The 26,822-nt window shown below is 40.1% G+C and overlaps 1 protein-coding gene across 1 annotated transcript in view; it reads left to right on the top strand.

Annotated features, from left to right (window-relative positions):
• Nucleotides 1–6,165: 6,165 nt before the first annotated feature.
• Nucleotides 6,166–26,822, top strand: part of fbxl7 (F-box and leucine-rich repeat protein 7) — an 88,302-nt gene continuing 67,645 nt past the window's right edge. The window contains exon 1 of the mRNA XM_066687216.1: nucleotides 6,166–6,712. Coding sequence (XP_066543313.1) covers nucleotides 6,676–6,712 — 37 coding nt within the window. The 5' untranslated portion in view covers nucleotides 6,166–6,675. The remainder of the gene's footprint in view (nucleotides 6,713–26,822) is intronic.

Raw genomic sequence — 26,822 nt, 5'->3', positions numbered from 1 at the left:
TCATAGTCGCACGCCAGCTTCTAGGTCTTACATCTTGTTCCTTCTACTGCTGGCATTGAGGTACAAACATTTCAGGAATTTCTTACTAGCATTTTCCCTTTGTTTTCTTTCCTTAGTGGAACATGTCCCATTGTCAGAGCTCCCTGTCCCCCTGGTCCCTAGTTGAAAAGATTCTCAATTACTCCACACATGTGCTCTCCCAATGCATTAGCCCCCCTTCTGTTTAGATGTAGACTGTCTGGTTTGTACAGGTCCCATCGATCCCAGAAGAAAGAGCAATGCTCCATGAATCTAAAACCCTCTTCCCTACATCAAGATTTCAACCACATTGTAAAAGTCAGACACAAACGACGGGGAGAGAGAGAGTCTCGGATTCCGGCGGTGTCCGGACTTTAATGGGGTTCACACTGTGTCAAAAATAAAAACACAAAAAAGGGGAAACAAGACAAAACCGGCACACAGAAATGTCCACAAAAACGGGTTGCTCCGGGCAGGAAAACGTGGGCTTGTCAGGTCTCTCAGCGGTTAGCTCCCTCCGTTGGGAAAGGAGAGGGATTAAATAGATGAGGCACAGCTGCCTCTGACGTCACAGTCGCCACGGTGCTGATTGCCAACAGCCGTTGGTCTGCAGCCTGTTTGCGAGGGAGCAGAAAACACAGCTGCGGCACATCAGCGGGCGTCAGCAGCAGCCGTGCCGTGACAGACAGCGGCCTGTCACACATGTGTTAAACTTTCTCATCTCTGCCTGTCTCCCTGGCCTGGCACGTGGTACCGGAAGTATTTTGGAGAAAACTACCGTGGAGGTTCTGCTCTTTAGTTTCTTTCCTAACTCTTTAAATTTGTCTTGCAGAACCTCTGCACGTCCTTTTCCTATGTCATTGGTTCCAATGTGGACCATGACCAGTGGATTCCCCCGGCTTTGGCCAGTAGCCCGTCTACTAGTTTAGGGAGATCTACAACCTGAACACCAGGCAGGCAAGATACCATGCGGGTCTCCTTATCACTAGAACATACTTTGTGATCTACACTTCTAAGAATCAATTCTCCTAATATAACTACCTCCCTGTCCTGTGTCTGTGGCAACTTGTAAATCCTTCTGTTTACTTCTTGGTCTCAAGAGCAGCTTTAAGTACCATTTTGTCTACCTGCCCCCAATTCACACCTAACTGTTGTAGCGTTATGTTGGGTGTATTTTGATAAGAGCATTTGGGCACTGAGCTGAAGCACTGATCTAAAAAAGACCTCTCCCCCCCAAAGTTATCAGATTTCCTTAGCTCATCAGCTTGGAACTGGTTTGCATCAAAGTGACAGTTTTGGGGAGGATGGCACCGAGAATGGGCCGAATAGTTTGGAATTCTGCTATGAGATGTCTGGAGAAAGGGGCCTGTAGGTGATAAAAACTCTTTGAAGTGGACGAGAGCCGAAATCCCGACATAGAGCTACGAACCCGGGCCAACCGGCATTTCCAAAAGATGGCATGGATTGACATCAGTCATAAATCAAGCCCCCCTCCAATAGGACACTGGGGGCTGAAACCGAAATCCAATCTCAAAAATTCAACAACCAATCACCTATTGATCTGACAGACTATAAGGAACTGCACGGCCTTTCTCTCTCTCTCTCTCTCTCTCTCTCTCACCTGAACCAGAAACTCGCTGCCACAGCTCAACCTGTAGCTCTGTTGCCAGAACCGGAACCAGAAACCAACCAAGTCTTTGCCGGCAACAGAAGAGTTAAACTGGGAGAAGGAGATTGAGCCGTACGAAGAATTCTTTTAAAGGACTTTATTAAATAAAGAACTTTACAGACTGCGCTGCCCGCCTGTGCCCACCTGATCAGTGGAGTTTTACAGCTGGACAATTGACTGTAGTCGACTGTATACGAAAGTGTCAGTCATTTAAATAGCTATTTGAGTCTTAAGAAACTTGACCCTTGGAACAAACAGGGCCCTGCTTTCCTCAAAGACTTTGTCTTCAAGTAACTACGGTGGAATCCTGCTTACAAAGAAGATTTTGTGCACAACCTTGGAGCCTTCAAACCAGTGGAAAATCTGTTTGGAAAAGACTCTACTTTCGCGCAACCCCAACTTCCAGGTGCATCGACTGAGTGGAAGTTCTTGAACAAAGCTGAACCGGACTGCCTTTGTTCCAAACCACACGGACCTTGTGCCGTGTGCTGTTATCTGAGCACGAAGCCAGAGAGGCCTCTCTGCGACGAAGTTCAGATAAGTTTAACAGTTTGGAGTTCGTGATTCATGACATTTGAGAAATAAATTAGAAATGTTAATCTGTGATTCATAACTCTAGAATGTGTAATATCATTTAGTTTTCTTAAATATAAATGTGTGTTGCATTAAACTGTTTTGTTGATAATTTTAGAAATAAAATCTGTCAACGCCGAGAAATATCTTCTCATTCCTGTTTAACTGTTTAGTCTGAAATTGACACAAGTTAATAGACACCAGATTATTGGTGGCCCTGCCTATCCTTAATCATTGAATAATAATCAGTTAAGGGAAATTGTGGTAACAAGTAATGATAGGATATTTCTCGGCACCTAAACGTAAATGAGACTGATATATATATAACGAGAAGTTACCTGACATAAATACTAACCTCCGTAGTTATTTAATGTCTGACTAACAATACTAATGAGAGACTCACCTTCGTCTTACTAACTGGTATTGTAGTCAATGTGTTTATAACCTTTTTTGTTTAACGATTTGTGTGTTATCATATGCGATCCCATGGTCTTTGATTTGGTCACGGAAGTGATTTGTCTTTGATTTGTTGATCTAGAGTTGAATTTTAATTCATTTTTCCCTTTTGTATAATTAGTGTAGTGCTACATTTAGTCTTTGTTTTTTTTAAAAATTGACAATTTATATCTTTGGAATTGGTGTCTGCATCCAATTATTACAGAAATTGAGTTCTACAAGATTCCAGGATTCGTGATAAGATGATACTATAAATTCACTTCTTTAATTGAATTTTATAAGTGTACCTTACGCTACACTGTCTCCAACTGGATCCACCGGGCACAACTCACTTAACTGAAATCCTGCTAGTCCTAGACTAAATCACCTTTCCTTCAACCTATTTACTTTCACCAACTCAGCAGCTGTACTGAATTGATATGAATTAAGGCGAACTACAGACAATATTAACTTCAATTAAGGCAGTTAAAACAAAATCAGGAATGTTAAGACTGTATGAAACTAGGAACACAATAAGATGACTGCCTCTCACCTGTACTGTCCTGTGTCTGTCTATGGCAACTTGTAAATCCTTCTCTAATGAATATTTTCTTTAAACATGGAATGAGTGCTGCTATATATATTTTTATTTATCAATAGTCAGTTGTAAATCAATCAGCGCATCACGCTGCATTTCAAAATGGTTCAGCTTTGAGTTCAACACAGGCAGCTATAACAAAAACAAGTCAGCACACAAGTTTTCAAAATAGCTCCAAAACTTTATTAAAATGACTTCATTATTTCCATGCAACCGATGCTGACAATGAGTGTTGCTTTTCTAAAACTCAAGGTACCGATGCCTTGAAAATCTAATTTTGATGGTTTCGTGTGAGTGCTGTGATTTCGGGGTCAACCACACCTATAACCCTGCCCCCGTATGTTAACTGCATCCAGTCCCCGCCCCTACATTGTATTTAATTTTGGCACTCTTCAGACGGAGCCATCATGTAAAACAAAACACTGACGTGCTGCAATGCAATGTGTGTATTACATTTAATGCAGTCTCTACCATCACGCTGCTGTAGCAATGTAAAGCATTATTATTACATTTAATTTTGGCATTAAAATAGTACGATGCTATAAAACAATTCAGCAGGGATAAAACACAAAAATAAGCTTGTATTGTTTAACAATATGTGCATTGTATTTAATTATTGTACGACAAATTCGCAACATTCTGTACAGCAATACGCCGATCATTTTTCGATTTCAGCATATGTATTTTGACACTAGAAAGCTTCCATAGGCCATCAGCTGCACTGCTCTCTCCCTCGGGCTCCAGCCATTTGCCTGGGCAACCATATGAAACTTAGCCCAGTAGGCCTCCCACTTGGCCTCTCCATCATATTGCCTGACCTCCACGTGTCGGTCTGTTGGCCCCCTGTTCTGCAACCCATTCCAGGTCTCCCATGTATCCCTGCTGCTGGCAGAGCAGCAGCCATGTCGGGCCCTTTGTGACCATTGTAGGGAGCGGGAGTCTCCTTTTTTCTTTCTTTTTAGTAACAAACAGGCAGATTAAGTGATATAATTATTATTGTAATGTCAGGACGTTAATTGCCCTTGAAAAACACAGTCTAAAAAACTTCTCACTTTTTGTCTCTACTCTGCTCTCTCTCACTCAGGCCCACATTCCTACACAGTATCCACACACACTCTCTGCTCCACACCAAACTCACTACCCATTCCCAATCCCTTCTTCTCAAATCCCCACCAGCCACCAGGCATTTTACATTTGTGTATAAGTTTCTAACTCCAAAATAGAAAAACGTATAAAATATTATAAAGAAAAGTCATGTAGTGGGAAAATTTACTTTTATAATTTCCTTTATATTCTGTATATATTATTAATTGTTTCATGTTGTTATATTATACATTGTTTCAGTTTATCTATGAAGCAATCATTAGTTTGTATTTATTCTGTCTGAGAGGTTACTTCAATCAGCATTGTCTTCTCATGATGTCATTCAGCCACTGTCTTCTGGATATTCAATCAGCTGGAACAGTCAAACAGTATAGAGATTGTGTGTTTTGGGGCACAGGTATTTGGCTAAGGACTTACAACAATGTCTTTGATAAACATCTGCTGCCTAAGAATGCTGACCAGCACCAATCAACTCATCAAACACTTCAACAACAATAACACACTTAGGTCTGTGTTAATTATTATGTATGTGGTAAATTATGTTGTACAACTGTATTTTAGTGAGATGTAATCACTTCTGACAGAGAAGACTGTAACCCATTGTCTATGAAGATACAAAAAGGCTTCTACAACTCACATCCTTAGTTCTTTTCTTCACTTCATGTAAGAGGAGAGCTCTGGGTTAACCTGTATTTATGTTTTCTGTAATAAACTTGTTACTTCTTCATCGGTGTATCCTGGGACTTACTAAAACCACTACAGTCAAGTAGCATTTAAGCTTATTGAAAAGTAGTGTCAGGTCAAAGAGACCCAAAACGTAATAGGAGGTTTAAGAAAGGTTTGAATTAAATTAAAATGTATTATTTTAACACTTCTTAATCAAGCGTTCCTTTTACAAAGATAAAATAAAATGCTAAAAATATATCAGGGGACTGGTCTTTTTGTGCAGTGGATTTGTTACTCTCTTGAGGTTGTGTAGATGAGGTGCTTGGATGTGTGCCTGATATTGTGGTGGAGTCTGACAGTACAGGCTACGATGTGCACTGCAGTTTCAAGCCATAGCTATGGATGAAGTCAATGGAAAACTGATTATGGTTATTTTACAACTCCAATTCAAAGTGCCAATGTGTCACTTAAATGATACTACTTATAGTAAGAGTATTATTATTATTATTATTATTATTATTATTATTATTATTATTATTATTATTATTACTATTATTTTGCAGGGTGCTAAGTTCTATAGGCCTGCTATATGGTAAATACTTGTATTCTCAGTAACAAAGTAAAAGTGTAATCACCATAACAATTTCAAACATAAAAATATAATAATAAACATTAAATGTCTCTATATTGATTATTTAAGACATAGAAAGTAGTAATTATGTAGTAACTGTATGGTGGGTGTGGTAATGTGGCGGATGCCGGGCTTCACTTTAGCGCCCTCTTTACAGATCAGTGACTCCATCTTTCTCCCTTGAAAGGCGGAATCAAAACAGCAACACTATTTAAACTTTCCACCTTGATATATACATATATGAATGCGAATAGAATATAGCACTAATTTCTATATATTTACTGCATGAATTATGATTTTCATAAGAAAATAGATGGGTGGAAGGCAGTTATAGTTTGTTTATGATAAATATTGCTTTATTTTTATTACTACAATATAGTAATTGTTACTTTTAAAAATTGTGTTATAACATTTTAACTATGCAAATAATAAAGTTGTGTATGCCCTTTAATAGACTGATTATCACTAATCCGAAAGGAATTCATACCGATTGTTTTTCAATTTCATATCTTTTGGAGTTGCGGTCTCTTTAAAATCTGTACCAGCCCCTGTGCTTGCCTTCTACAAGAGATTGTCATGTAGGAGGTTCTCCGACGGAATAAATCTATGTTGCTTAAATCTGTTATTAATAGCCGAAGCTTTGTTTAAGATTTGCTTAAGTAATGAACTATAAAAAATACATGTTCGACAAAACAAGTAGTTACAGGCTTTTATTTTAATCTCCCGATGGACCGCTGGATTAACGGAAATTTAAAAATGGTATGTCTGGAAGGGATATAGTTCTTAACCCGTCTATGGATTGCATAAAATGGGGACGTCTCCGTTGGCTGTTATTCTATCAAGGGCTGGATTGAGCGAAGTGCTACATTATCTTAGTTTTTGCGGATTCATGTTTTCGTGACCACATTTTTGAACGAGAAAAATATTTTTGGATTGTATGGCTACAGCAGAGTTCTGTCGATAGATTATGCATTCGACAGAATGGGAGCGAACAATGGCAAACACTATGGAAGTGAGGGTAAGCTATTAAGTTACTTTTATAAATTCTCTACCAAACAAAGTCACTCCTTTGTATCTTGGTGTTGTATATCAACCAGATGTGTATAAAATGCCTTACAATTATTATTGTTATCATCTTCATCATCATCCCTGCACCCTTTTACAATTGTGATCGAAGTGAAATGTTATGTGGAACAAACTTTGTCGTCATTTAAAAAAAAGTGCACACCAGTCATTCACTTTTATTGCCTTATATTAATCGGAATCTGAGACGAGTATTTTCACAAAGAGCGTAAAAAACAACGGAATAGTTTCCTGGCTGTCTAATTTTGTTTACGTTTGCCGTTAGCGAACATCTATCCTTTACTAAATAAAACATTCAAAATGAAAATTACGATTATTGTGCAGGATACACTAGAATTTTTTTTTAAGCCCCCCTGACAATAATCCCACTGTTACTGCTTGCAACAAATATTGTATCCTGTAGCTATAAGTGGCTTATTTTAGGTACACATGGCATTATGTTTATATATCTTCTATCAATTTAATAATTCCACAAATAAGGTAACATTCAAACAACATTTCACAGTAATGTAAAATTAAATTGAATTGAAACAGCTGGATAAGCAAAAACTAGTAAATCCTCAGAAGTGTTGAGAGGGAGGGGAGGTAGTCTTAATAAAATAAATAGTAGTTAATAATTAGTAATGGTTTTACCCAAAGGAAAAAGGAATTTACCATGAATAACAGATTTGATTAAATAGACCCACGTTAAATGAACTCTGACCTGCAGTGCCGTTTCCAAGCGGATGCTTAGAACCCCCGGCCTCGAGGGGGCGCCCCTAGCAAGAAATAATAATACATTAATCGACTATATCTTGAATGATTTTCTATTATTGATTTTCATAAATTACCACAGGGATCAGATTTCAAATAATGTACACATTTTGTTTATGAGCTAGTCGTGCCCAGGGGCATCATGGAATCAAACATCATTTATGCGATAGAAATCATAGATCTGGGGCTGCATAGTGTATGCATCCTAACAGTTTGGGTGTGGCAGAAAAGAAGAACAACATGTTTTTTAGGATTGAGACATGACCAAATTATAACGTCGGAAAAACGACCAAGAACATACCAATCTAGTGCAAAACGTACAAATAAAAAAATACACAGACAGCACACTGGCCCCATTCCAGTAGCGAGTCAGCCCGATGCCAGTTGCCGGAATCGGCCCGATGTCAAATTGTATTATGGCCCAGAATCGGTGCAACGGGACTTGCCGGAATTGGCCTAGACTGTCGGCCCGATGTCAAATTGTATTACGGCCTGGAATCAGCCCGGATCTGGCTGCCTGCATCGAGACAGGTCTCGTTTGTCCTATTCCACAATGTAAAACATAACCTACTTACAGCAGTATGTTCACCTAGGAAATCCACCAATAAGATAGTAAAAGTATAAAATTGCAAAAAAAAAAACCCATTATTTTAACATTTTAAAAATATTCAATGCAAAGTTAATGCATAAGGGAAATGCAAAGGTTGAAATTTCATATTTGAAGTTTAAAATACAATACAAACTAGGCGATGTGGGAAATTCTTATAAATATTATTTTATATAAATATTATATAAGATGAAAACATTCATTTTAAATGCAAAGCGCTTGCTTTAGTTAGCACAAATCCTGCTCACAATAGGGGAATGGTAAGGTCCTCAAGGTGAGAGATGAGACGATTCTCACTCCAAGCTCATCCATCCATTCATCTTCATGTCTTAGATCTCAGTTTGCTTACTTTAGGCTCACTAAATTTGTGAAAAAATAAGAATTGTAATCCAGACATTGTTATTATGTATAGGTTTGTATTTCTCTAAATATTTAATATAAACATTTTATTCATATACCTACATATACGCATACGTATATAAAACATTGGATTTTAAAGGTTATACTTCATTAATATTATTATATCTATATACTTTTTTCCATCTACCTGAATTGTTTAAGTTTACTGCATTTTTGCTGCATTGGAGAAACATTGAATACTTTAAAAACTAGTCCTTCCACCACAGATAACTGATCATCTTGTATGTAATAGCCTGCTGTATGTGTAGATCACTGTTCAAAATGAATGATGAAAAATGTACATTGGAACAACGTAAAACACAATGGAAATGCAATAAGTACGGTTGTTAATGTCAGTATTTAGTCCAGGGGTAGTCAATAGGCGGCCTGCCGGCCAAATCCGGACCGCCAGACGCTTTTGAATGTACCGCGAGAATAATTTTAATTAACTTTTATCATTATATATATATATATATATATATATATATATATATATATATATATTTTTTTTTTTTTTTTTTTTAAGTAATGTTACGGAGGTTTGTTGACTGCACTGCTTGTTGCAGTGCTTGTTATTGTGTGGAACCTAGTCGCAGCAATTCCTGGGCTGCGTCCCAAATCGCACACTTGCTCCCTACACCCTTCGACAAGTGTACACTTCGCGTGATGTTCTGCTGACGTCACAGAGTGTGCACTTGAGTGAGCGAGGGTGTAGGTTGTAGGGTGAAGCTAAAAGCGCTCAATGGGACACACTTCAGCGTCAGCATTCAGCGCCTTTGCCTTTGACCGAAAAAATACCTACGTCTTGTCATCTGTGTCTGTATTTAATCAAAATAATAATTTTGAAATACATTGCTCGTTAATATCACCTCCTAGTTTTATAGGCTAACTACTTCAGTAATTAATTAATTAATTGATTGCTGCCGAAACTTTCTAATCGTATATTTAAATCATGATTATATAATCATTTTTATATGATCTATCTATGTATTATTTCCTTGATACATAATTTAACAATTTCATCAACTGTCTAGCTAACATTACATTTATATGCACCCAATGCAGATTTCCAATACAGACGCATATTTCTAGCAGGCACACATCGAGAACTGTGCATCCTCACCTGTTTCAATTACAGAGACCCACTGAAATAGATCTGTGATTGACAAGCACCAGAAACCGCATCTAGTTTGCATATATAGCGTTGGTTGATATGGGATTTTTCGCTGGTGATGGTTGTGAAGCAAAGATATGTTTGATTCGAAATCTGACTGATTTCATGGATTTCATGGAGATTTTGAGCTATGTTTTTTGACTTCGAAATGACTCAGAATCGCGAATTTCAGATCTCCAGTTTCTCAAAATCCGCCATGAATTACTCAATCGTCTTTGCCCTAATTTTTCAACACTCATTTTGTGTGGTTCACAGTGGGACAAAGGGAAATGTTAAATACTTGAATCTAATAAGACACAAAATACTTGAAACATTCTATTATGTTTATATGACTGCAGTAATCTTTAACAAATTAAAATTTAAGTGGTCTGAAACTGTTTTGATACTAATATACATTTGTCAAATGAATGTACTAAATATAAGCAACAGGGTATATTACTAATTCACAGAATTGTGTGTGTTGGAAAGGGTCATTTGAAGGTGTGACCCCATCCCCCCCATGTCTGGACCTTGACTATACCTTGACCAAGAAATTTGGACCCTGACACAAAATAATTGACTACCCCTGATTTAGTGTATGCAAAATGCATTAGATATAAATCTGTATATTTTACTATTGTTTCAAGGTTTCACAATGAAGATCTTACAGCCAACCTCCTGCTTTCACACTGTCACCGAAGTCCTGTATTACTTTCTCCTGGCTTTTTCTTTTAAATAATTCTAGCCATCTGGACTGTCTCTCTTTATTACCATTACCCAATTAGTGAAGCTAGGTTTTGGAAACCGATATTGTTAGGACAGAACTGCTACATCTGATTGGTTTGTTACCTGTAGGGGGCAGGTCATACATGACACAACGTTAGTTTTGAAAAGTTAATTTATTTAAAAGAAAAAGCTGGGAGAAAGTGGAAGCAGGTGATCAGCTGTAAGATCTTCATTGTGAAACTGTGAAATAATAGTAAAATATACAGTTTTATATACAGTGAGGGAAAAAAGTATTTGATCCCCTGCTGATTTTGTACGTTTGCCCACTGAAAAATAAATGATCAGTCTATAATTTTAATGGTAGGTGTATTTTAACAGTGAGAGAACTGTAGAAGGAGATGCGTTTACAAATCGGTCAGAAATGAGAATAATAATAATAATAATAATAATAATAATAATCAGAAAAATAAGAAACCGAGTAATAACAAGATCTGTGTTTTTCAACGCAGATAATAATAATAATAAGCAGAAAAATAATAAAGAAACCGAGTAATAACAAGATCTGCATTTTTCAATGCAGATAATAAGCAGAATAAGTGGTTTCTACAACACTTGTGAGTTTCGTGAGTTTTCATGCATGTATAAGCGTTTTATAGACATTTGAAAGTTTAAAGTTTTCAGCATTGAAGATACTGAATGCAAATTCCAAGTTTGTCCACATGATGGAGGTAGAGGTCTACATAACGAATGTCAGTATATGGTTGAGGCTGTCATTTTCATTGGTGTATAGCAACCATGTTTTTTGTCCAATCAACTTGGCTTTTTCAACATTGACAGATGTTTGTATTCACTGCTGCATGTGACATGGCCTTCAGTATCGGTACCAGCGCACCGTGTCACCTTTGGGGACAAAACTCACCACAATCAAGCATAACATTGTAATTGATTAGTGTACCAAGTTTGGACTCATAAAAATATTAATCAGATGAAGACACATGTTGACATTTGTTGCTTAAAGGTTTTGGTAAGCAGAGTATTTATGGTCAAGTTCCCCCTCTGTGGTCAAATATTTTAAGGAAGAATTCCAGTTACAATCTCAATAAACCAACTACACTTATTTGATTTAAATATATCAATTTAATTACATTAGTAATACCATCAATACCTCTAATATCATAATATATTAGTAAACACTTGATTCTCTAAGTTTCATTTTGTGTACTTTAAAACACAATCTAACCATTTAAGTAGCTTTAGATTGCTGCTTCTCTTCAATTTGCAGTTACCTTCTCAAGCTTATTTAGTTGCATACCTGGTGTTTCATATAGTTATCACGTTGATGTGTGCGTTATATATATTTACAGCTGTAAAAGCAAAGTATATCACTAAGGAGCAAATAGCTCCAATTAGTTTTAACTTTTGCGCCTGACCGAGTATGTCCATATTTTCATGTGTAGCTCACACAGTACATGTCTTATGTTCATCCTTTCAACTCTACTTCATAGAGTCCAGGACAAAACATTTCCAAGTCTCATAAAACAGCCAAAGAAATAAGCAACAACAACCCATAAAATCAAATTTTCAGGCACGAGAAAACATCCTTGCTGATGCCCAATCACTCCCTTGTGCCGCACAACCAGAGGAAAATTTTGTAAGAAGAGACTCCACCGCAGCAGTCTTTGGTTGGTTAAGCCTTTGCAAAAACGTTAAGGGATTACGTTGAGTTTCATAACTCAACTCTTTACCATTCCTGAGAAAACGATGTTTGAAAACAGTCAATTTTTTTGGACTACAGTCAAGATGGCTGCCAAACCATGTGACTTTAGGCCACCATATTGCATTCGAGTGACCATACCATAGACCCCTACACTCATACAAAGTTTGTTGAGTTTTCACCAAGTGGTTCAAAAGTTATAGGCATTTGAAAATATTCTGGCAGAAGAAAATAAAAATAATAATACAAATCCTTACAACAACAATAGGCTTCCAGGCATCCTGGACCTGGAAGCCTAATAATAATAATAAAAATCCTAACAGAAACAATAGGCTTCCAGCACTTCGTGCATAGAAGCCTAATAAAAATCCTAACAGAAACAATTGGCTTCCATGCACAAAGTGCTGGATGTTTTCACATGCAGACTGAAAAAAGATGTATACTACTGTTTGTATTTCACACACTTTTCAGTCTGATGTATCCAGAACTGTATGCCAAACTTTTTTTTAAATGAGCATAATAAAATCAAAATTTGACATTTTAACAATAACTATATCATTTCATACTGTATTAATATATTATGGTGATAGAGATTATAGAAAGAATAAATAAAACTAAGTTTTTAATAGTTATCTTTTGTCAATCCCAGTGCAGGTTCAGCTGAAGACACACAGTTGTAACCTATCAGAACTCATCCCTGGTGAAAACTGGTTCTTATCGAACTGTTCTTCTAGGTATCTGTTAGGGCTGTGCTCAAAAAATCAATATGGCAAAATGCTGATGTGCGCATTGATACAGCAGCTTTGAAAAATAAACATACCTATGCACATTTCTTCCTTAATGGGAGAACTAAACATGTATATTACTCTCTCAGATTATCATAACTTGCTATTAAATAAATTGTTCATGACTGATACATCAAGATAAATAAAATAAATAAAATTACTACTGAACAGATTGAAATGTGTCTGCAGTAGCCAATTCGTCCTCCTGTCGCACCCCTCCTTTAAGGGAAAAGTCCCAATACTAGAAGTATGATTTGACAAATAGACTGCTGTAGTGTAAGGTACACTTATAAATTTCAATTAAAGAAGTGAATTTATAGTATCACCTTATCACGAATCCTGGAATCTTGTAGAACTCGATTTCTGTAATAATTGGACGCAGACACCAATTCCAAAGATATAAATTGTCAAATTTATTTAAAAACAAAGACTAAATGTAGCACTACACTAATTATACAAAAGGGAAAAACTAATTAAAATTCAACTCTAGATCAACAAATCAAAGACAAATCACTTCCGTGACCAAATCAAAGACCATGGGATCGCATATGATAACACACAAATCGTTAAACAAAAAAGGTTATAAACACATTGACTACAATACCAGTTAGTAAGACGAAGGTGAGTCTCTCATTAGTATTGTTAGTCAGACATTAAATAACTACGCAGGTTAGTATTTATGTCAGGTAACTTCTCGTTATATATATATCAGTCTCATTTACGTTTAGGTGCCGAGAAAGATCCTATCATTACTTGTTACCACAATTTCCCTTAACTGACTATTATTCAATGATTAAGGATAGGCGGGGCCACCAATAATCTAATATCTATTAACTTGTGTCAATTTCAGACTAAACAGTTAAACAGGAATGAGAAGATATTTCTCGGCGTTGACAGATTTTATTTCTAAAATTATCAACAAAACAGTTTAATGCAACACACATTTATATTTAAGAAAACTAAATGATATTACACATTCTAGAGTTATGAATCACAGATTAACATTTCTAATTGATTTCTCAAATGTCATGAATCACGAACTCCAAACTGTTAAACTTATCTGAACTTCGTCGCAGAGAGGCCTCTCTGGCTTCGGGCTCAGATAACAGCACACGGCACGAGGTCCGTGTGGTTGGAACAAAGGCAGTCCGGTTCGGCTTTGTCCAAGAACTTCCACTCAGTCGATGCACTTGGAAGTTGGGGTTTCGCGAATGTAGAGTCTTTTCCAAACAGATTTCTTCTTTGTAAGCAGGGTTTCCAGCGTAGTTACTTGAAGACAAAGTCTTTGAGGAAAGCAGGGCCCTGTTCGTTCCAAGGGTCAAGTTTCTTAAGACTCAAATAGCTGTTTAAATGACTGACACTTTCGTATTCAGTCGACTTAATCAATTGTCCAGCTGTAAAACTCCACTGATCAGGTGGGCACAGGCGGGCATGCGCAGTCTGTAAAGTTCTTTATTTAATAAAGTCCTTTAAAAGAATTCTTCGTACGGCTCAATCTCCTTCTCCCAGTTTAACTCTTCTGTTGCCGGCAAAGACTTGGTTGGTTTCTGGTTCCGGTTTGGACAACAGAGCCACAGGTTGAGCTGTGGCAGCGAGTTACTGGTTCAGGTGAGAGAGAGAGAGAGAGAGAGAGAGAGAGAGAGAGAGAGAGAGACCATGCGCTGTTCTTTATACGCCTGTCAGATCAATAGGTGATTGGTTCTTGAGTTTGTGAGATTGGATTTCGGTTTCAGCCCCCAGTGTCCTATTGGAGGGGGGCTTGATTTATGACTGATGTCAATCCATGCCATCTTTTGGAAATGCCGGTTGGCCCGGGTTCGTAGCTCTGTGTCTGGATTTCGGCTCTCGTCCATTTCAAAGAGTTTTTATTACCTACAGGCCCCCTTCCCCAGACATTTCACCGCAGGATTCCAAACTATTTGGCCTATTCTCGGTGCCATCCTCCCAGACTGTCACTTTAATGTCAACCAGTCCCACGCTTTAAGGAAATCTGATAACTTGGGGGGCAGAGGTCTTCAGCTCAGAGCTAAAATGCTCTTATCAAAATAACCCATCATAATGCTACACTGCATATCAATTTAAAGTAGAGGGTTTCAACAATATGGGTCTTAATGTGCTACTGAAACGCATAAATAAATAAATAAATAAATAAATAAAAAACACATTTATTCCATTTACATGTTTAAAAAGGTAAATCAATCCGCGCATAGCTGACACTTGCATGACATATTCAAGTGCTTGTCTATATTACATACCTGTAGTTCTTTTAAGCAAATCAGTTGGGACTTGGCAGTTATGAGTGTGAAAATAAGAGGCGCGCCAGTCAAATTTTGAGTATATTTGACCGAGTCAGTCTGTTTACAAAGGGATTCTGGTGCAGAGACGCTGCGCGACATGGCTGAACCCATCCCCCACACAGCACTGCTGCAGGTCAAAAGTGTCAAAACTAGTTCAATTTAGAGTACTGGACATATAGAGAGTTTAATATACAGTGGTTTTATTCAAAACACGTGTTCAATACAATAATCAGCGAAAACATATTCATTACGATCTGAGAAGAACGAACGAAAATTAATACAGATTAAGCCTAAACGACATCAATTCCACACGATAAAATTATTTAAAAGTAAAATACAAATCTGATTAATTGCTGATACATGTTTGCGTATTGTTTTATATAATATATATTATAAATATATAATGTGTGTTACTTAAATGTATCATGATATGTATCGTATCATGAGGTTGTAGGCAATATCCAGCCCTAGTTTCTATAACACAGTACCGTGCGACAGTGACCTTGTTTACACAGACACCCAGGGAAACATGCGGTTCTTCACTTAGTTTTGTAGTGCTTTTAGTAGGTTATCAACATCATACAGTAAAATTATAATTTTATATAGTAGTATTTTTCATGACTATAATGATTTGAAAATGTTTATATTGGCCCCAGCCTAGCGATGATCCTGTTGCTGTACAGGTTTGTGAACGCTGGACACAAAGGGGAGAGAGAGACTCTTGAATTCCGGTAGTGTCCGGGCTTTATTAATGGTCAGGTCCGTTCAGGGGACACAGACAAACATGGAAAACAAAAGCAAAATAAAGACACAAACGTCCACAAAACAGGGTGCTCCGGGCAGTCAGGGGTTGTACAAACAGTTCTCCTTCTCTCTGGTTAGCTGCTTCTGTCGGGGAGGGAGAGGGATTAAATAAACAGGGCACAGCTGCCGCTGACGTCACAATTGCCTCGGTGCTCATTGCCCGCAGCCGTTAGTCCACAGCCTGTTAGCGAGGGAGCGGACAACACAGCTGCGGCACATGAGCACCTCATCAGCGGGCGTCAGCAGCAGCCTTGCCGTGACAGACAGCGTCCTGTCACACACCCCCCCCCTAGAAAAGGACCGCCCGACAGTCGGGCCAGGAGAGAGATGGGAGGGAGAAGAGGAAGGGACAGGGGAAGGGGAGGGAAAGGGCCGGGAGAGGAAGTCAGCGTTGAGGTGCTGGGGGCCGGGGCGGTGACGGACTCTGAAGTTGAAGTCCTGCAGGGCGAGGTACCAGCGGGTGATGCGGTGGTTGGAGTCTCTCATGTGGTGCAGCCACTGCAGGGGGGCGTGGTCCATCTCCAGGGTGAAGGGGCACCCCAGGAGGTAGTAGCGGAGCGTCTCCACAGCCCACTTTATAGCGAGACACTCCTTCTCAATGGTGATGTACTTATGTTCCTCGGGCGATAGTTATTTACTCAGATAGAGGATCGGATATTCCTGACCTCCGACACTCTGGGACAGGACCACGCCCACTCCAACTTCGAGGCGGCGGTCTGTAGAATAAAGGGGAGAGAAAAATTTGGGCATTTCAATACAGGGTGTTGGCAGAGGCGGTCCTTAATTGCCTGGAAAGCCACCTGGCACTGCTCCGTCCACTGGACCGTATCTGGAGTACCTTTTCGCGTAAGTTCGGTCAGGGGGTAAGCCAGGGTGGCAAAGTCCGGTAGAAACCGGCGATTGACAAATCCGGCAAACCCCAAAAACTGCCGAACTTCCTTTTTGGACTTAGGAGGCAGACAGGAGGCAATAGTGGTCACCTTGTCAACGACTGGCCGTACCTGCCCCCCTCCTAAGAGGTACCCCAGATACTTGGTCTCCCTCCTCCCAACTGCGCACTTGCCCGGGTTTGCCGTGAGCCCCGCCTGCTGAAGGGACTGGAACACAGCTGCAACCTGGACGAGGTGGCTATTCCAGTCCTTACTGAAAATCACCACATCGTCCAGGTACGCAGAGGCATATTGTTGGTGGGTCCAGAGCACACAGTCCATCAGCCATTGGAAAGTGGCCGGGGCTCCGTGCAGCCCGAAAGGCATAGTGCGGAACTGGTACAAACCCCGAGGAGTGGAGAAAGCGGTTTTCTCTCGGGACGCTGGACTGAGGGGGATCTGCCAGTATCCCTTGGTTGAGTCCAGTGTTGTGAAAAAGTGAGCAGCGCCCAGCCGGTCCAGCAACTCGTCCACACGGGGCATCGGATAGGCATCAAACCTAGACACTGCATTGAGCTCCCTATAATCAATGCAGAATCTAGTGCTGCTGTCAGGCTTTGGCACCAAGACTATAGGGCTACACCACTCCGATTGTGATTTCTCTATGACTCCCAGCTCCAGCATCTTCTGCGCTTCTTCGTTGACAGCCTGCTTTTTGTAATAGGGGGTGCGATAGGGTTTGACATGCACGCAGGTGTCCGGTGCAGTGTGGATGTGGTGTTCAATGAGAGATATGAACCCAGGTCGGTGAGAAAAGACATGCTGGAAGCGGTGCAATAAAGAGCGAACCTGCTGTTTCTGGGTGTTTGTTAAATTGAGTTCAATGCGGACCTCAGAAACAGCAGCTTCAGACTCTTTATTGTGGGAAGAACTAGAAGCACACAATGCTTCCTCCTCTCGCCACTTCTTCAGCATGTTCAGATGGTATATCTGCTTTTCTCTCCGATGATCCGGGCGACACACCTCATAATCGACATCCCCTAAGCGGCGTGTGACCACAAAGGGCCCCTGCCCTGTTGAGGTTGAGAGTAACACCAGTACCTTGTCCCCCGGTGTGAACGATCGTAACCGGGCTCCCCTGTTGTACAAGCGCTGTTGTCACTCCTGGGCCTGTAAGAGATTCGACTGTGCGAGTTTCCCCAGTGCCGATAGCTGATCTCTCAGGTCTAGGACGTGCTGTACCATAGAGGTCCGGGAGGGGGCGGCAGCCTCCCAGTCCTCCTTTATTAAATCGAGGATGCCCCTCGGCCGCCTACTGTATAGCAGCTCGAAGGGAGAGAAGCCGGTGGACGCCTGGGGCACCTCGCGTACAGCGAACAGCAGGGGCAGCAATAACTTGTCCCAGTCCCGAGCGTCTGTGCTCACAAACTTACAGATCATGTTTTTTAGTGTTTTATTAAAGTGCTGCATTAGGCCGTCTGTCTATAGAGGTCTCGCATCACGCGTGACATGAATGGAGTGCCCTGATCTGTCGGGATTTTCTTTGGGATCCCCACCCGAGTGAAGACCTTAAACAGCTCCTCGGCGATCCTAGTCGCTGACATTGTCTGTAGAGGAATAGTCTCCGGGTACCGAGTGGCATAATCCACTATGACCAGCAGATCTTTTCTGTAACGGACCGATCAAATCCATCCCAATGCGCTCAAATGGTATCTCCATGAGAGGCAGTGGCACCAGCGCAGCCTGCGGTACCGCACTGGCATTGGCCTTCTGGCACTCTGGACAGGCAGCACACCACCTTTCTACCTCCTTTTTGATGCTTGGCCAGAAGAACCGGTCCGTTATCCGGCTTAAGGTCTTGTCACGACCCAGGTGACCCGCCGTAGGTACTTTGTGTGCAGAGAGAAACACGAAGCGCCTGTGCAAACGCGGTACCAGCAATTGTTTTGTGACCGGGTCCCCTCCTTGGTTTTTGGTTACTTTATATAATAAATCTTTGTCAATGTGGAACTGGGGATACGAGTGCGCCCTCTGTGCGTTCACTATGCGACCGTCCAAAACTGCGACCTGGTCATATAACCGACCCAGTGCATCATCCCGAGACTGGTCCAGAGCGAAATCGGAAACCCGGGAGAAGACGGGATCCGGGGGCTGCGCCAGAAGTCGTCCTCCGGCCCCATCTTCAGAATCCTCAGGTCAGCCCAAGCCGGAGTCGCTGCGGCCACAGCAGAGACAGGCGCAGGAGCTCGCACCTGAAGTTGCTGGACCAGCGTCTCCAGGGTGTGCTGTTGCTGAGCCTGCAACTGCACTACTGCGGCCAGCAATTGTTCCACGGAAGCTGCTGGATCCTGTTCCTATATAGGGATCCTAAAGGATCCTCTCAAGATTCATACCAGTACTATGAGGTGGCCTAGATGTTCTGATTTATTAGGGGGGCCGAGCAACGAAGTTGCTGGAACCCTATTGTAATTGTTAGGATTTTTATTAGGGGGCCAAGCAACGAAGTTGCTGGAACCCTATTGTTATTGTTAGCATTATTAGGGGGCCAAGCAACGAAGTTGCTGGAACCCTATTGTTATTGTTAGGATTATTCTTATTATTAGGGGGCCAAGCAACAAAGTTGCTGGAACCCTATTGTTATTGTTAGGAATATTAGGCTTCCATGCATGAAGTGCTGGAAGCCTATTGTTTCTGTTAGAATTTTTATTATTATTAGGCTTCCATGCACAAAGTTTTTATTATTATTATTATTATTATATATATATTTTTTTTCCTTCTGCCAAAACTTCTAATGCCCCTAAAACGCTCATACATGCATTAAAACTCATGAAACTCGCAAGTGTTGTAGAAACCACTTATTCTGCTTATTATCTACGTTGAAAAATGCAGATCTTGTTATTACTCGGTTTCTTTATTATTTTTCTGCTTATTATTATTATTATTATTATTATTATTATTATTATTATTCTCATTTCTGACCGATTTGTAAACGCATCTCCTTCTACAGTTTTCAACTATTCCTTACCAAACTTATACCTACAAATGCAGTGAAAACTACACGTGTCGGTCACATGGCGCCGCCGCCATGTTGCGATTAGAGGCGAAATTGTGAAATGGTACAAAAATCTTCTTCTCCAAAACCAATGGACACATGCATATGCCACTTCATACACATGTATACCTTATGGCCTACTGTTACGCTTGTTCATCAGAAGTTGCTCGGTCTCACGCTTTGTCTGCCAGGCTGCGTTTTCTGATTCAAGCTTTGGTGCCTTCTACTCCAACACACTTATACCCACTGTGCCACAAATTGGTATGTATGACAGTACTACAGAGTACTACCAAGGTTGTTAAAGGCGAGTTGCACCAGTGAAAAACATGGGTGCTGTGGGCCAATGAAAAAAAAAGTATGCGCTGCTTCAGACAAGTTACACATTTCCTGTACACTGGAATGCAGTACACACATGAAACTCTGCACATGTGTGTATGCCTCTGCCTTGAAGAGAAAACCAGAAAATGAAGTTTGTGGGGTACACGGTTTAGCCGTAATGTTGCATTCAACATGTGTCCGCATGCAAAAATGAAAACAGCTACTACTCCGGAACTCTAAAGCCCAGTGCTCTGAAACTTTGCATGTATTACATAGACACTGCTATCTATCACGTCTGCAAGAGACAAGTGACTTTGTTCAACAACATGGCAGCCACAAGAAAATGCATATGTATAAAAGCATGAAACTTGACCCCAGAAAAGAACAAAGAGCCATATTCAAAAACTCACCAAATTGTGTTACAGTATGTCTCTTATGACAGCAAATATCTTCAGAACTATAGCCTAATGTACTTAAATTGTCAGTGATTGAACTAGTAGAAAGATCTGTCAAAGTTGATGAAGCCAAGTTGATAGGACAAAAAATCTGGCTGCTGTACACCAACCAAAATGACAGCTTTAGATGATAGCCACATCATGACATTCCTTATGTAGACCTCTACCTCCATCTTGTGGCCAAACTTGGGAATTGCATTCTGCATCTTGAATGACCAATGAAAACTTCACATATATGCTAGAATTATGTGAAAAATACAATGGTACCTTACAAAATTGATGCATGCAATCAAGAAATTAATATTATACCTCACTGACATTGAAATACACACTTCAAGTGACAAAAGATTGAAAACCTCAAATCTATACTTCATTGGATTAGAATTGAGAACTACACATTTAATAATACATGCATTTAAACTACAAATGCCTGCTCAAATCTGAAACCTACTGATACAAATGGAAGCCTTAAAAGTTGCATGGAACTTCTAGTTATTTATTTATTTATTATTATATATTTTTTCCCCTTCCGCCAAAAAAGTGTTGTAGATACATCTTATACCTACAAATGCAGTGAAAACTACACATGTCGGTCACATGGTGCCGCCGCCATGTTGCGATGAGTGTCAAAATTGTGAAATGCTACAAAAATCTTCTCCAAAACCAACGGACACATGCCTATGCCACTTCATACAGATGCATACCTTATGCCCTACTGTTACGCTTGTTCATCAGAAGTTGCTCTGTCTCACGCTTTGTCTGCCAGGCTGCGTTTTCTGATTCAAGCTTTGGTGCCTTCTACTCCAACACACTTATACCCACTGTGCCACAAATTGGTATGCATGACTCTACTACAGAGTACTACCAAGGTTGTTAAATGCGAGTTGCCCCAGTGAAAAACATAGGTGCTGTGGGCCAATGAAACACATGGCAAAATTGCGTGAGTGGGGGGAGCTCGGAAAATTACCATGAGGGGGTGGGGCAGCAGCCAGCAAAAGCCACCACTGTTTGGGAAATGCTGTATTAGTTCATGCCTATGCCTTCACCCTACAACTAGAAGCTGAAGATGATTGGGTACATGGTTTAGCCGCCATATTGGATCATACCTTTTTACATGTGAGCTTATTAAAACGGTTCCTTCTCCTGCACCATAGGGTCCAGTGTGCTGAAACTTTACATATCAGCCATAACATTATGACTACCTGCCTAATATTGTGTAGGTCCCCCTTTTGCTGCCAAAACAGCCCTGACCCATCAAGGCATGGACTCCACTAGACCTCTGAAGGTGTGCTGTGGTATCTGGCACCAAGACGTTAGCAGCAGATCCTTTAAGTCCTGTGGATCAGACTTGTTTGTCCAGCACATTCCACAGATGCTCGATTGGATTGAGATTTGGGGAATTTGGAGGCCAAGTCAACACCTTGAACTCGTGATTCATCAGACCAGGCCACCTTCTTCCATTGCTCTGTGGTCTAGTTCTGATGCTCACGTCGCCATTGTAAGCGCTTTCGGCAGTGGACAGGGGTCAGCATGGATACCCTGACTGATCTTTGGCTATGCAGCCCCATACGCAACAAACTGCGATGCACTGTGTGTTCTGACACCTATCAGAACCAGCATTAACTTTTTCAGCAATATGAGCTACAGTAGCTTGTCTGTTGGATCGGACCACACGGGCCAGCCTTCGCTCCCCACGTGCATCAGTGAGCCTTGGCCGCCCATGACCCTGTCGCCGGTTCACCACTTTTCCTTCCTTGGACCACTTTTGATAGGTACTGACCACTGCAGACCGGGAACACCCCACAAGAGCTGCAGTTTTGGAGATGCTCTGACCCAGTCTTCCAGCCATCACAATTTGGCCCTTGTCATAGTCGCTCATATCCATTTTTCCTGCTTCTTACACATTAACTTTGAGGACAAAATGTTCGCTTGCTGCCTAATATACCCCACCCTCTGACAGGTGCCATGATAACAAGATTATCAGTGTTATTCACTTCACCTGTCAGTGGTCATAATGTTAAGGCTGATCGGTTTATATCAGATCTGTAGTTATTCACAAGCATGACAGCAGCAAGTCAGTTGATTTGCATTAGGGCTGGGCGATATGGCCAAAAATGTTATCACGATAAAAAAATCATATCCGTCGATATGGATAATTATCACGATAAATGTCAAATCATTATTTCTTTCAAGTTTAAAGGCTGATTTTTGCTCCTGAGTGAAAGTTGAAGAAATCAGACAGTTAATTGTGGTTTTGAACTATTCTTTATGGTCAAAACATGACACTTGCCAAACAGTGTTTCATTTCACAAATCTGAGGTAGAACATTCAAAACAATTATCAATGATAACATATTTTTTCAACATGAAAATATGCATGAGTAAAATGCCTTTTCAGTCCTTTTTCCTCAACAAAATAAATATCTGCAGTCTGATGTATAACAGCCCCACAGAGAAAATCAGCATGAAGGCGAACACGATTTAGTTAATGTGTGCCCATTTACAAGTTAAATGAATGAATGAATAAATAAATACAGCAGATCTGGGTTTCCCTCTAAAATATTAAGGACTGATTTATAAATGCGTCCATAAACGCATTGACTGAAATGTGCACACTTTAATTAAATTAAACCTGCTATATTGTAGCTGCTGTTACTGGATGATTTTATTGTTGCACATGGAAAAGTTTTCTTACAGTAACGTAATGCGTGTCTGAATATAATGTTGTCTATACATGTTTAGCTTTTCTTAATATCTCTTAACAGAAAAGTGTATTTATTACGCAGTCTCCAATCATGTAAAGCACAAAGAATAAAATAGACACAAAAGTGTTTTCCACATCAGGCTTTATCGCTTGTAGTGTTGTTTTCGGTCTTTGTTTTTAAAACGAAACACAAACCAAACCCACAGTCGCTCTGCTCCTCCCACAACAAATGATCTTCCGACACGGCCTGGTTTCACAGACAGCTCTGGCGTGGTGCTGAGCCAGTGGTCCGAGGTGCAAGTGTTGCAGTGTGTGTTCCTCTCCACGGGCATACTGTCACTCCTCCTTACATTGCTGCTGCATCACAGAGGTGAACTGGACTGCTGTACCGAATTATCAACATTATCGAAAAATTATCTAAACATCTTTATATCGTTATCAAGATAAGTAATGACTGTGATAATTATTGTTATCGATTTATCGCCCAGCCCTAATTTGCATGTATTCAAACAATTTCCATGCAGGAAATTCGACTCCAGAAAGAACTCATCAGCCTTATTAAAAAAACGGTACAAGGTATGCTTATTTGAGGTATGTTTCGTCGCCAGTGGTGATGGAATATGGTGGCCCTATTGTGTAAAATGCAGAACTTTTAAGTGTATTTCTGAAGCTACTTTCTCTATCCATCAAAAACCTAGTATGTGTTATTCCCTTATGGCCTACTGTAACATTTCTTAACAGGAAGTCTTCCACTCACACAGTATGGTGGTCATATTGTGCTATAGTGCCAAATAGTTTTGAACTTCTGGTCACGACTACTTCACAAACGTAAGGCCCACTGTGCTGAAATTGTGCATACATGACACTAGCATGGTATGCTACTGTGCTCAAATTTCACGTGAGTAGCGCTAGTGCAAATATCAGTCAAAGTTGTTAGAGCCGAATGGATATGATACAAAACAATGCTGCCAATCAAAATTTCTGCTTTTCATATTGAGCCACATACAGTGGGCACCTGGCACCCCTGACTGGCAATGTACAAATAATACTTTAAAAAATATAAACAAGATAATTATAGAGATAAACTCAAAATACCAACATGTGAGAAATACTGTACTTTATTAATGTTCCAATGGAACCAACCAAAACCATACAATTATTTAATACAAAATAACTTTCACCAAAATCAAGGTTTCATAATTATTGGCACTCCTCATTTAGTACTTAGTGCAACCACCTCTGGCAAAGACAAACAGCATGGAGTCTTTTCCTATAATATTTGACAAGGTTAAGGAACACACTTGGAGGGATTTTGGACCATTCCTCTATGCAGATCCTCTCAAGATCCTTCACATTCTTGGGTTTGCGCTTATCAACTGGCCTTTTCAACTCAGCCCACAGGTTTTAGATTGGATTGAGGTCCAGCGACTGAGATGGCCATGGCAGAACATTGATTTTGTTGTCACAGAACCATTTCTGTGTGGATCTTCAAGTCCCAGCCTTCTGGCAGAGGTAACCAGACCAGACCAGCCAAAATTGCCTGATACTTGGTGGAATTTATCATGTCATCAATCTTAACCAGTGCCCCTGGACCTCTGGAATTAAAACAGCCCCAGAACATCACTGACCCACCACCATATTTCACCACAGGTATGAGGTGCCTCACCTTGTATGCATCTCTGTTTCAACTCCAAACATGCTGATGCTGTATCTGACCAAAACGTTCAATTTTGGTCTCATCTGACCAGAGCACCTTCTTCCAGTCATAATTTAAATTACGTTTAGCAAACTCCAAACACTTGCGTCTGTGTCTTGGGGTCAGAAAAGGCTTTCTTCTGGCAACCCTTCCAAAGAGCTTGTGGTTGTGGAGGTGGCGTCTGATGGTGCTTATTGAAACCTGGTGACCCCAAGACGCCACCAAGGCCTGCAATTCTTTCACAGTGATTCTTGGGGATTTTGTTGCTTCTCTCACCATCCTCCTCCCTATTCTGGGCGGCAAAATGCATTGCAAGCCATTACCAGATTTATGAAGGTCTATGACCATCTGTCTCTTTTGAACTGCCAGTTCTTTTGTTTTCTTTAGGGTGTTGGATGACAAAGGGATATTGCATGCGTGTTACCTCATTTCTATACCATGGTGAAACAGAAAGTGATGTAATTGCTCAATATAGTTCCTTAAGACTTAGATAAACTTAAATAAGTGGAATATAATTCCTGGTTTATTTTTGGTAGATGTTATTTACAATAATCTTTAAGGGTGCCATTAATTGTGAAGCCTTGATTTGGAGGACATTGATTTTTAATTAAATCAATACATTATTTTGGTGGGTTCAATTGGAACATTAATAAAGTACAGTATTTCTCACATGTTGGTATTTTGAGTTTATCTCTATAATTATATTGTTTATATTTTTTAAAGTGTTAATTGTGCATTGCCAGTCAGGGGTGCCAGTAATTTTGGAGCCCACTGTACATGAAGAAATTCCTTATGTAGACCTCTATCACCCTCTTGTGGTTATCTTTTGAAATGGAATTCCATATCTTCAATAACACATTCATACAATCTACACATGTACACTAAAATCCACTCAAATTTAAATACACACCTTGAATAACATAAACATGCAAACTACACATGTATAGAGGGTGTCAAGAAGAGGAATTGCTTCTAACTGGAGTGAGGTTGATAGTGGAGTTCAACAGGGATCAGTATTAGGGCCTTTGCTTTTTCTAATCTACAGTACTATGCAGAAGTTTTAAGCAGGTGTGGAAAAAATGCTGTAAAGTAAGAACATAAGAACATAAGAAAGTTTACAAATGAGAGGAGGCAATTTTGACTCATTGTGGTCGTTTGGTGTCCATTAATAACTAAGTGATCCAAGGATCACGATGAGCATATTTTGTAATGTTCCCAATTTGCTGGCTTCAACCACATCGCTGGGGATTTTATTCCAGATTGTGTCAACTTTCTGTGTGAAGAAGTGTTTCCTATTTTCTGTCTTGAATGCATTTAAGCCCAATTTCTATTTGTGTCCCTGTATTCCATGTGTCCCTGCAGATCTGGAAAAGCTCCTCTGGTTTGATGTGGTCAATGCCTTTTATGATTTTGAAGACTAGAATCAAGTCCCTACGTAGTCTTCTCTGTTCCATGGAGAAAAGGTTCAGTTCCCTCAGTCCTTGCACTTGTCCACACTGAATTTCATATGCCAGGTGTCAGCAATACACATGCACATGACCTTTATTCCACAATTGATTGTAATGCAATGAACAAGCAAGATTGTCAGCAATATTAAAAATAAAAATACGTATTATAATATGTGTGTCAAAGTGACCCACGTGGTGGTTCTAGTTAGACGTGCTTATAAAAACAATATTTTTGCAAATCTGGCTCTCAAACGCTGTCAGGATAT

The sequence above is a fragment of the Amia ocellicauda genome, chromosome 2, assembly GCF_036373705.1.
Source record: "Amia ocellicauda isolate fAmiCal2 chromosome 2, fAmiCal2.hap1, whole genome shotgun sequence".
Classification (NCBI taxonomy): Eukaryota; Metazoa; Chordata; class Actinopteri; order Amiiformes; family Amiidae; genus Amia; species Amia ocellicauda.
Note: the sequence above shows the minus strand (reverse complement) of the source record. Positions and strands in the feature narration are given on the sequence as shown.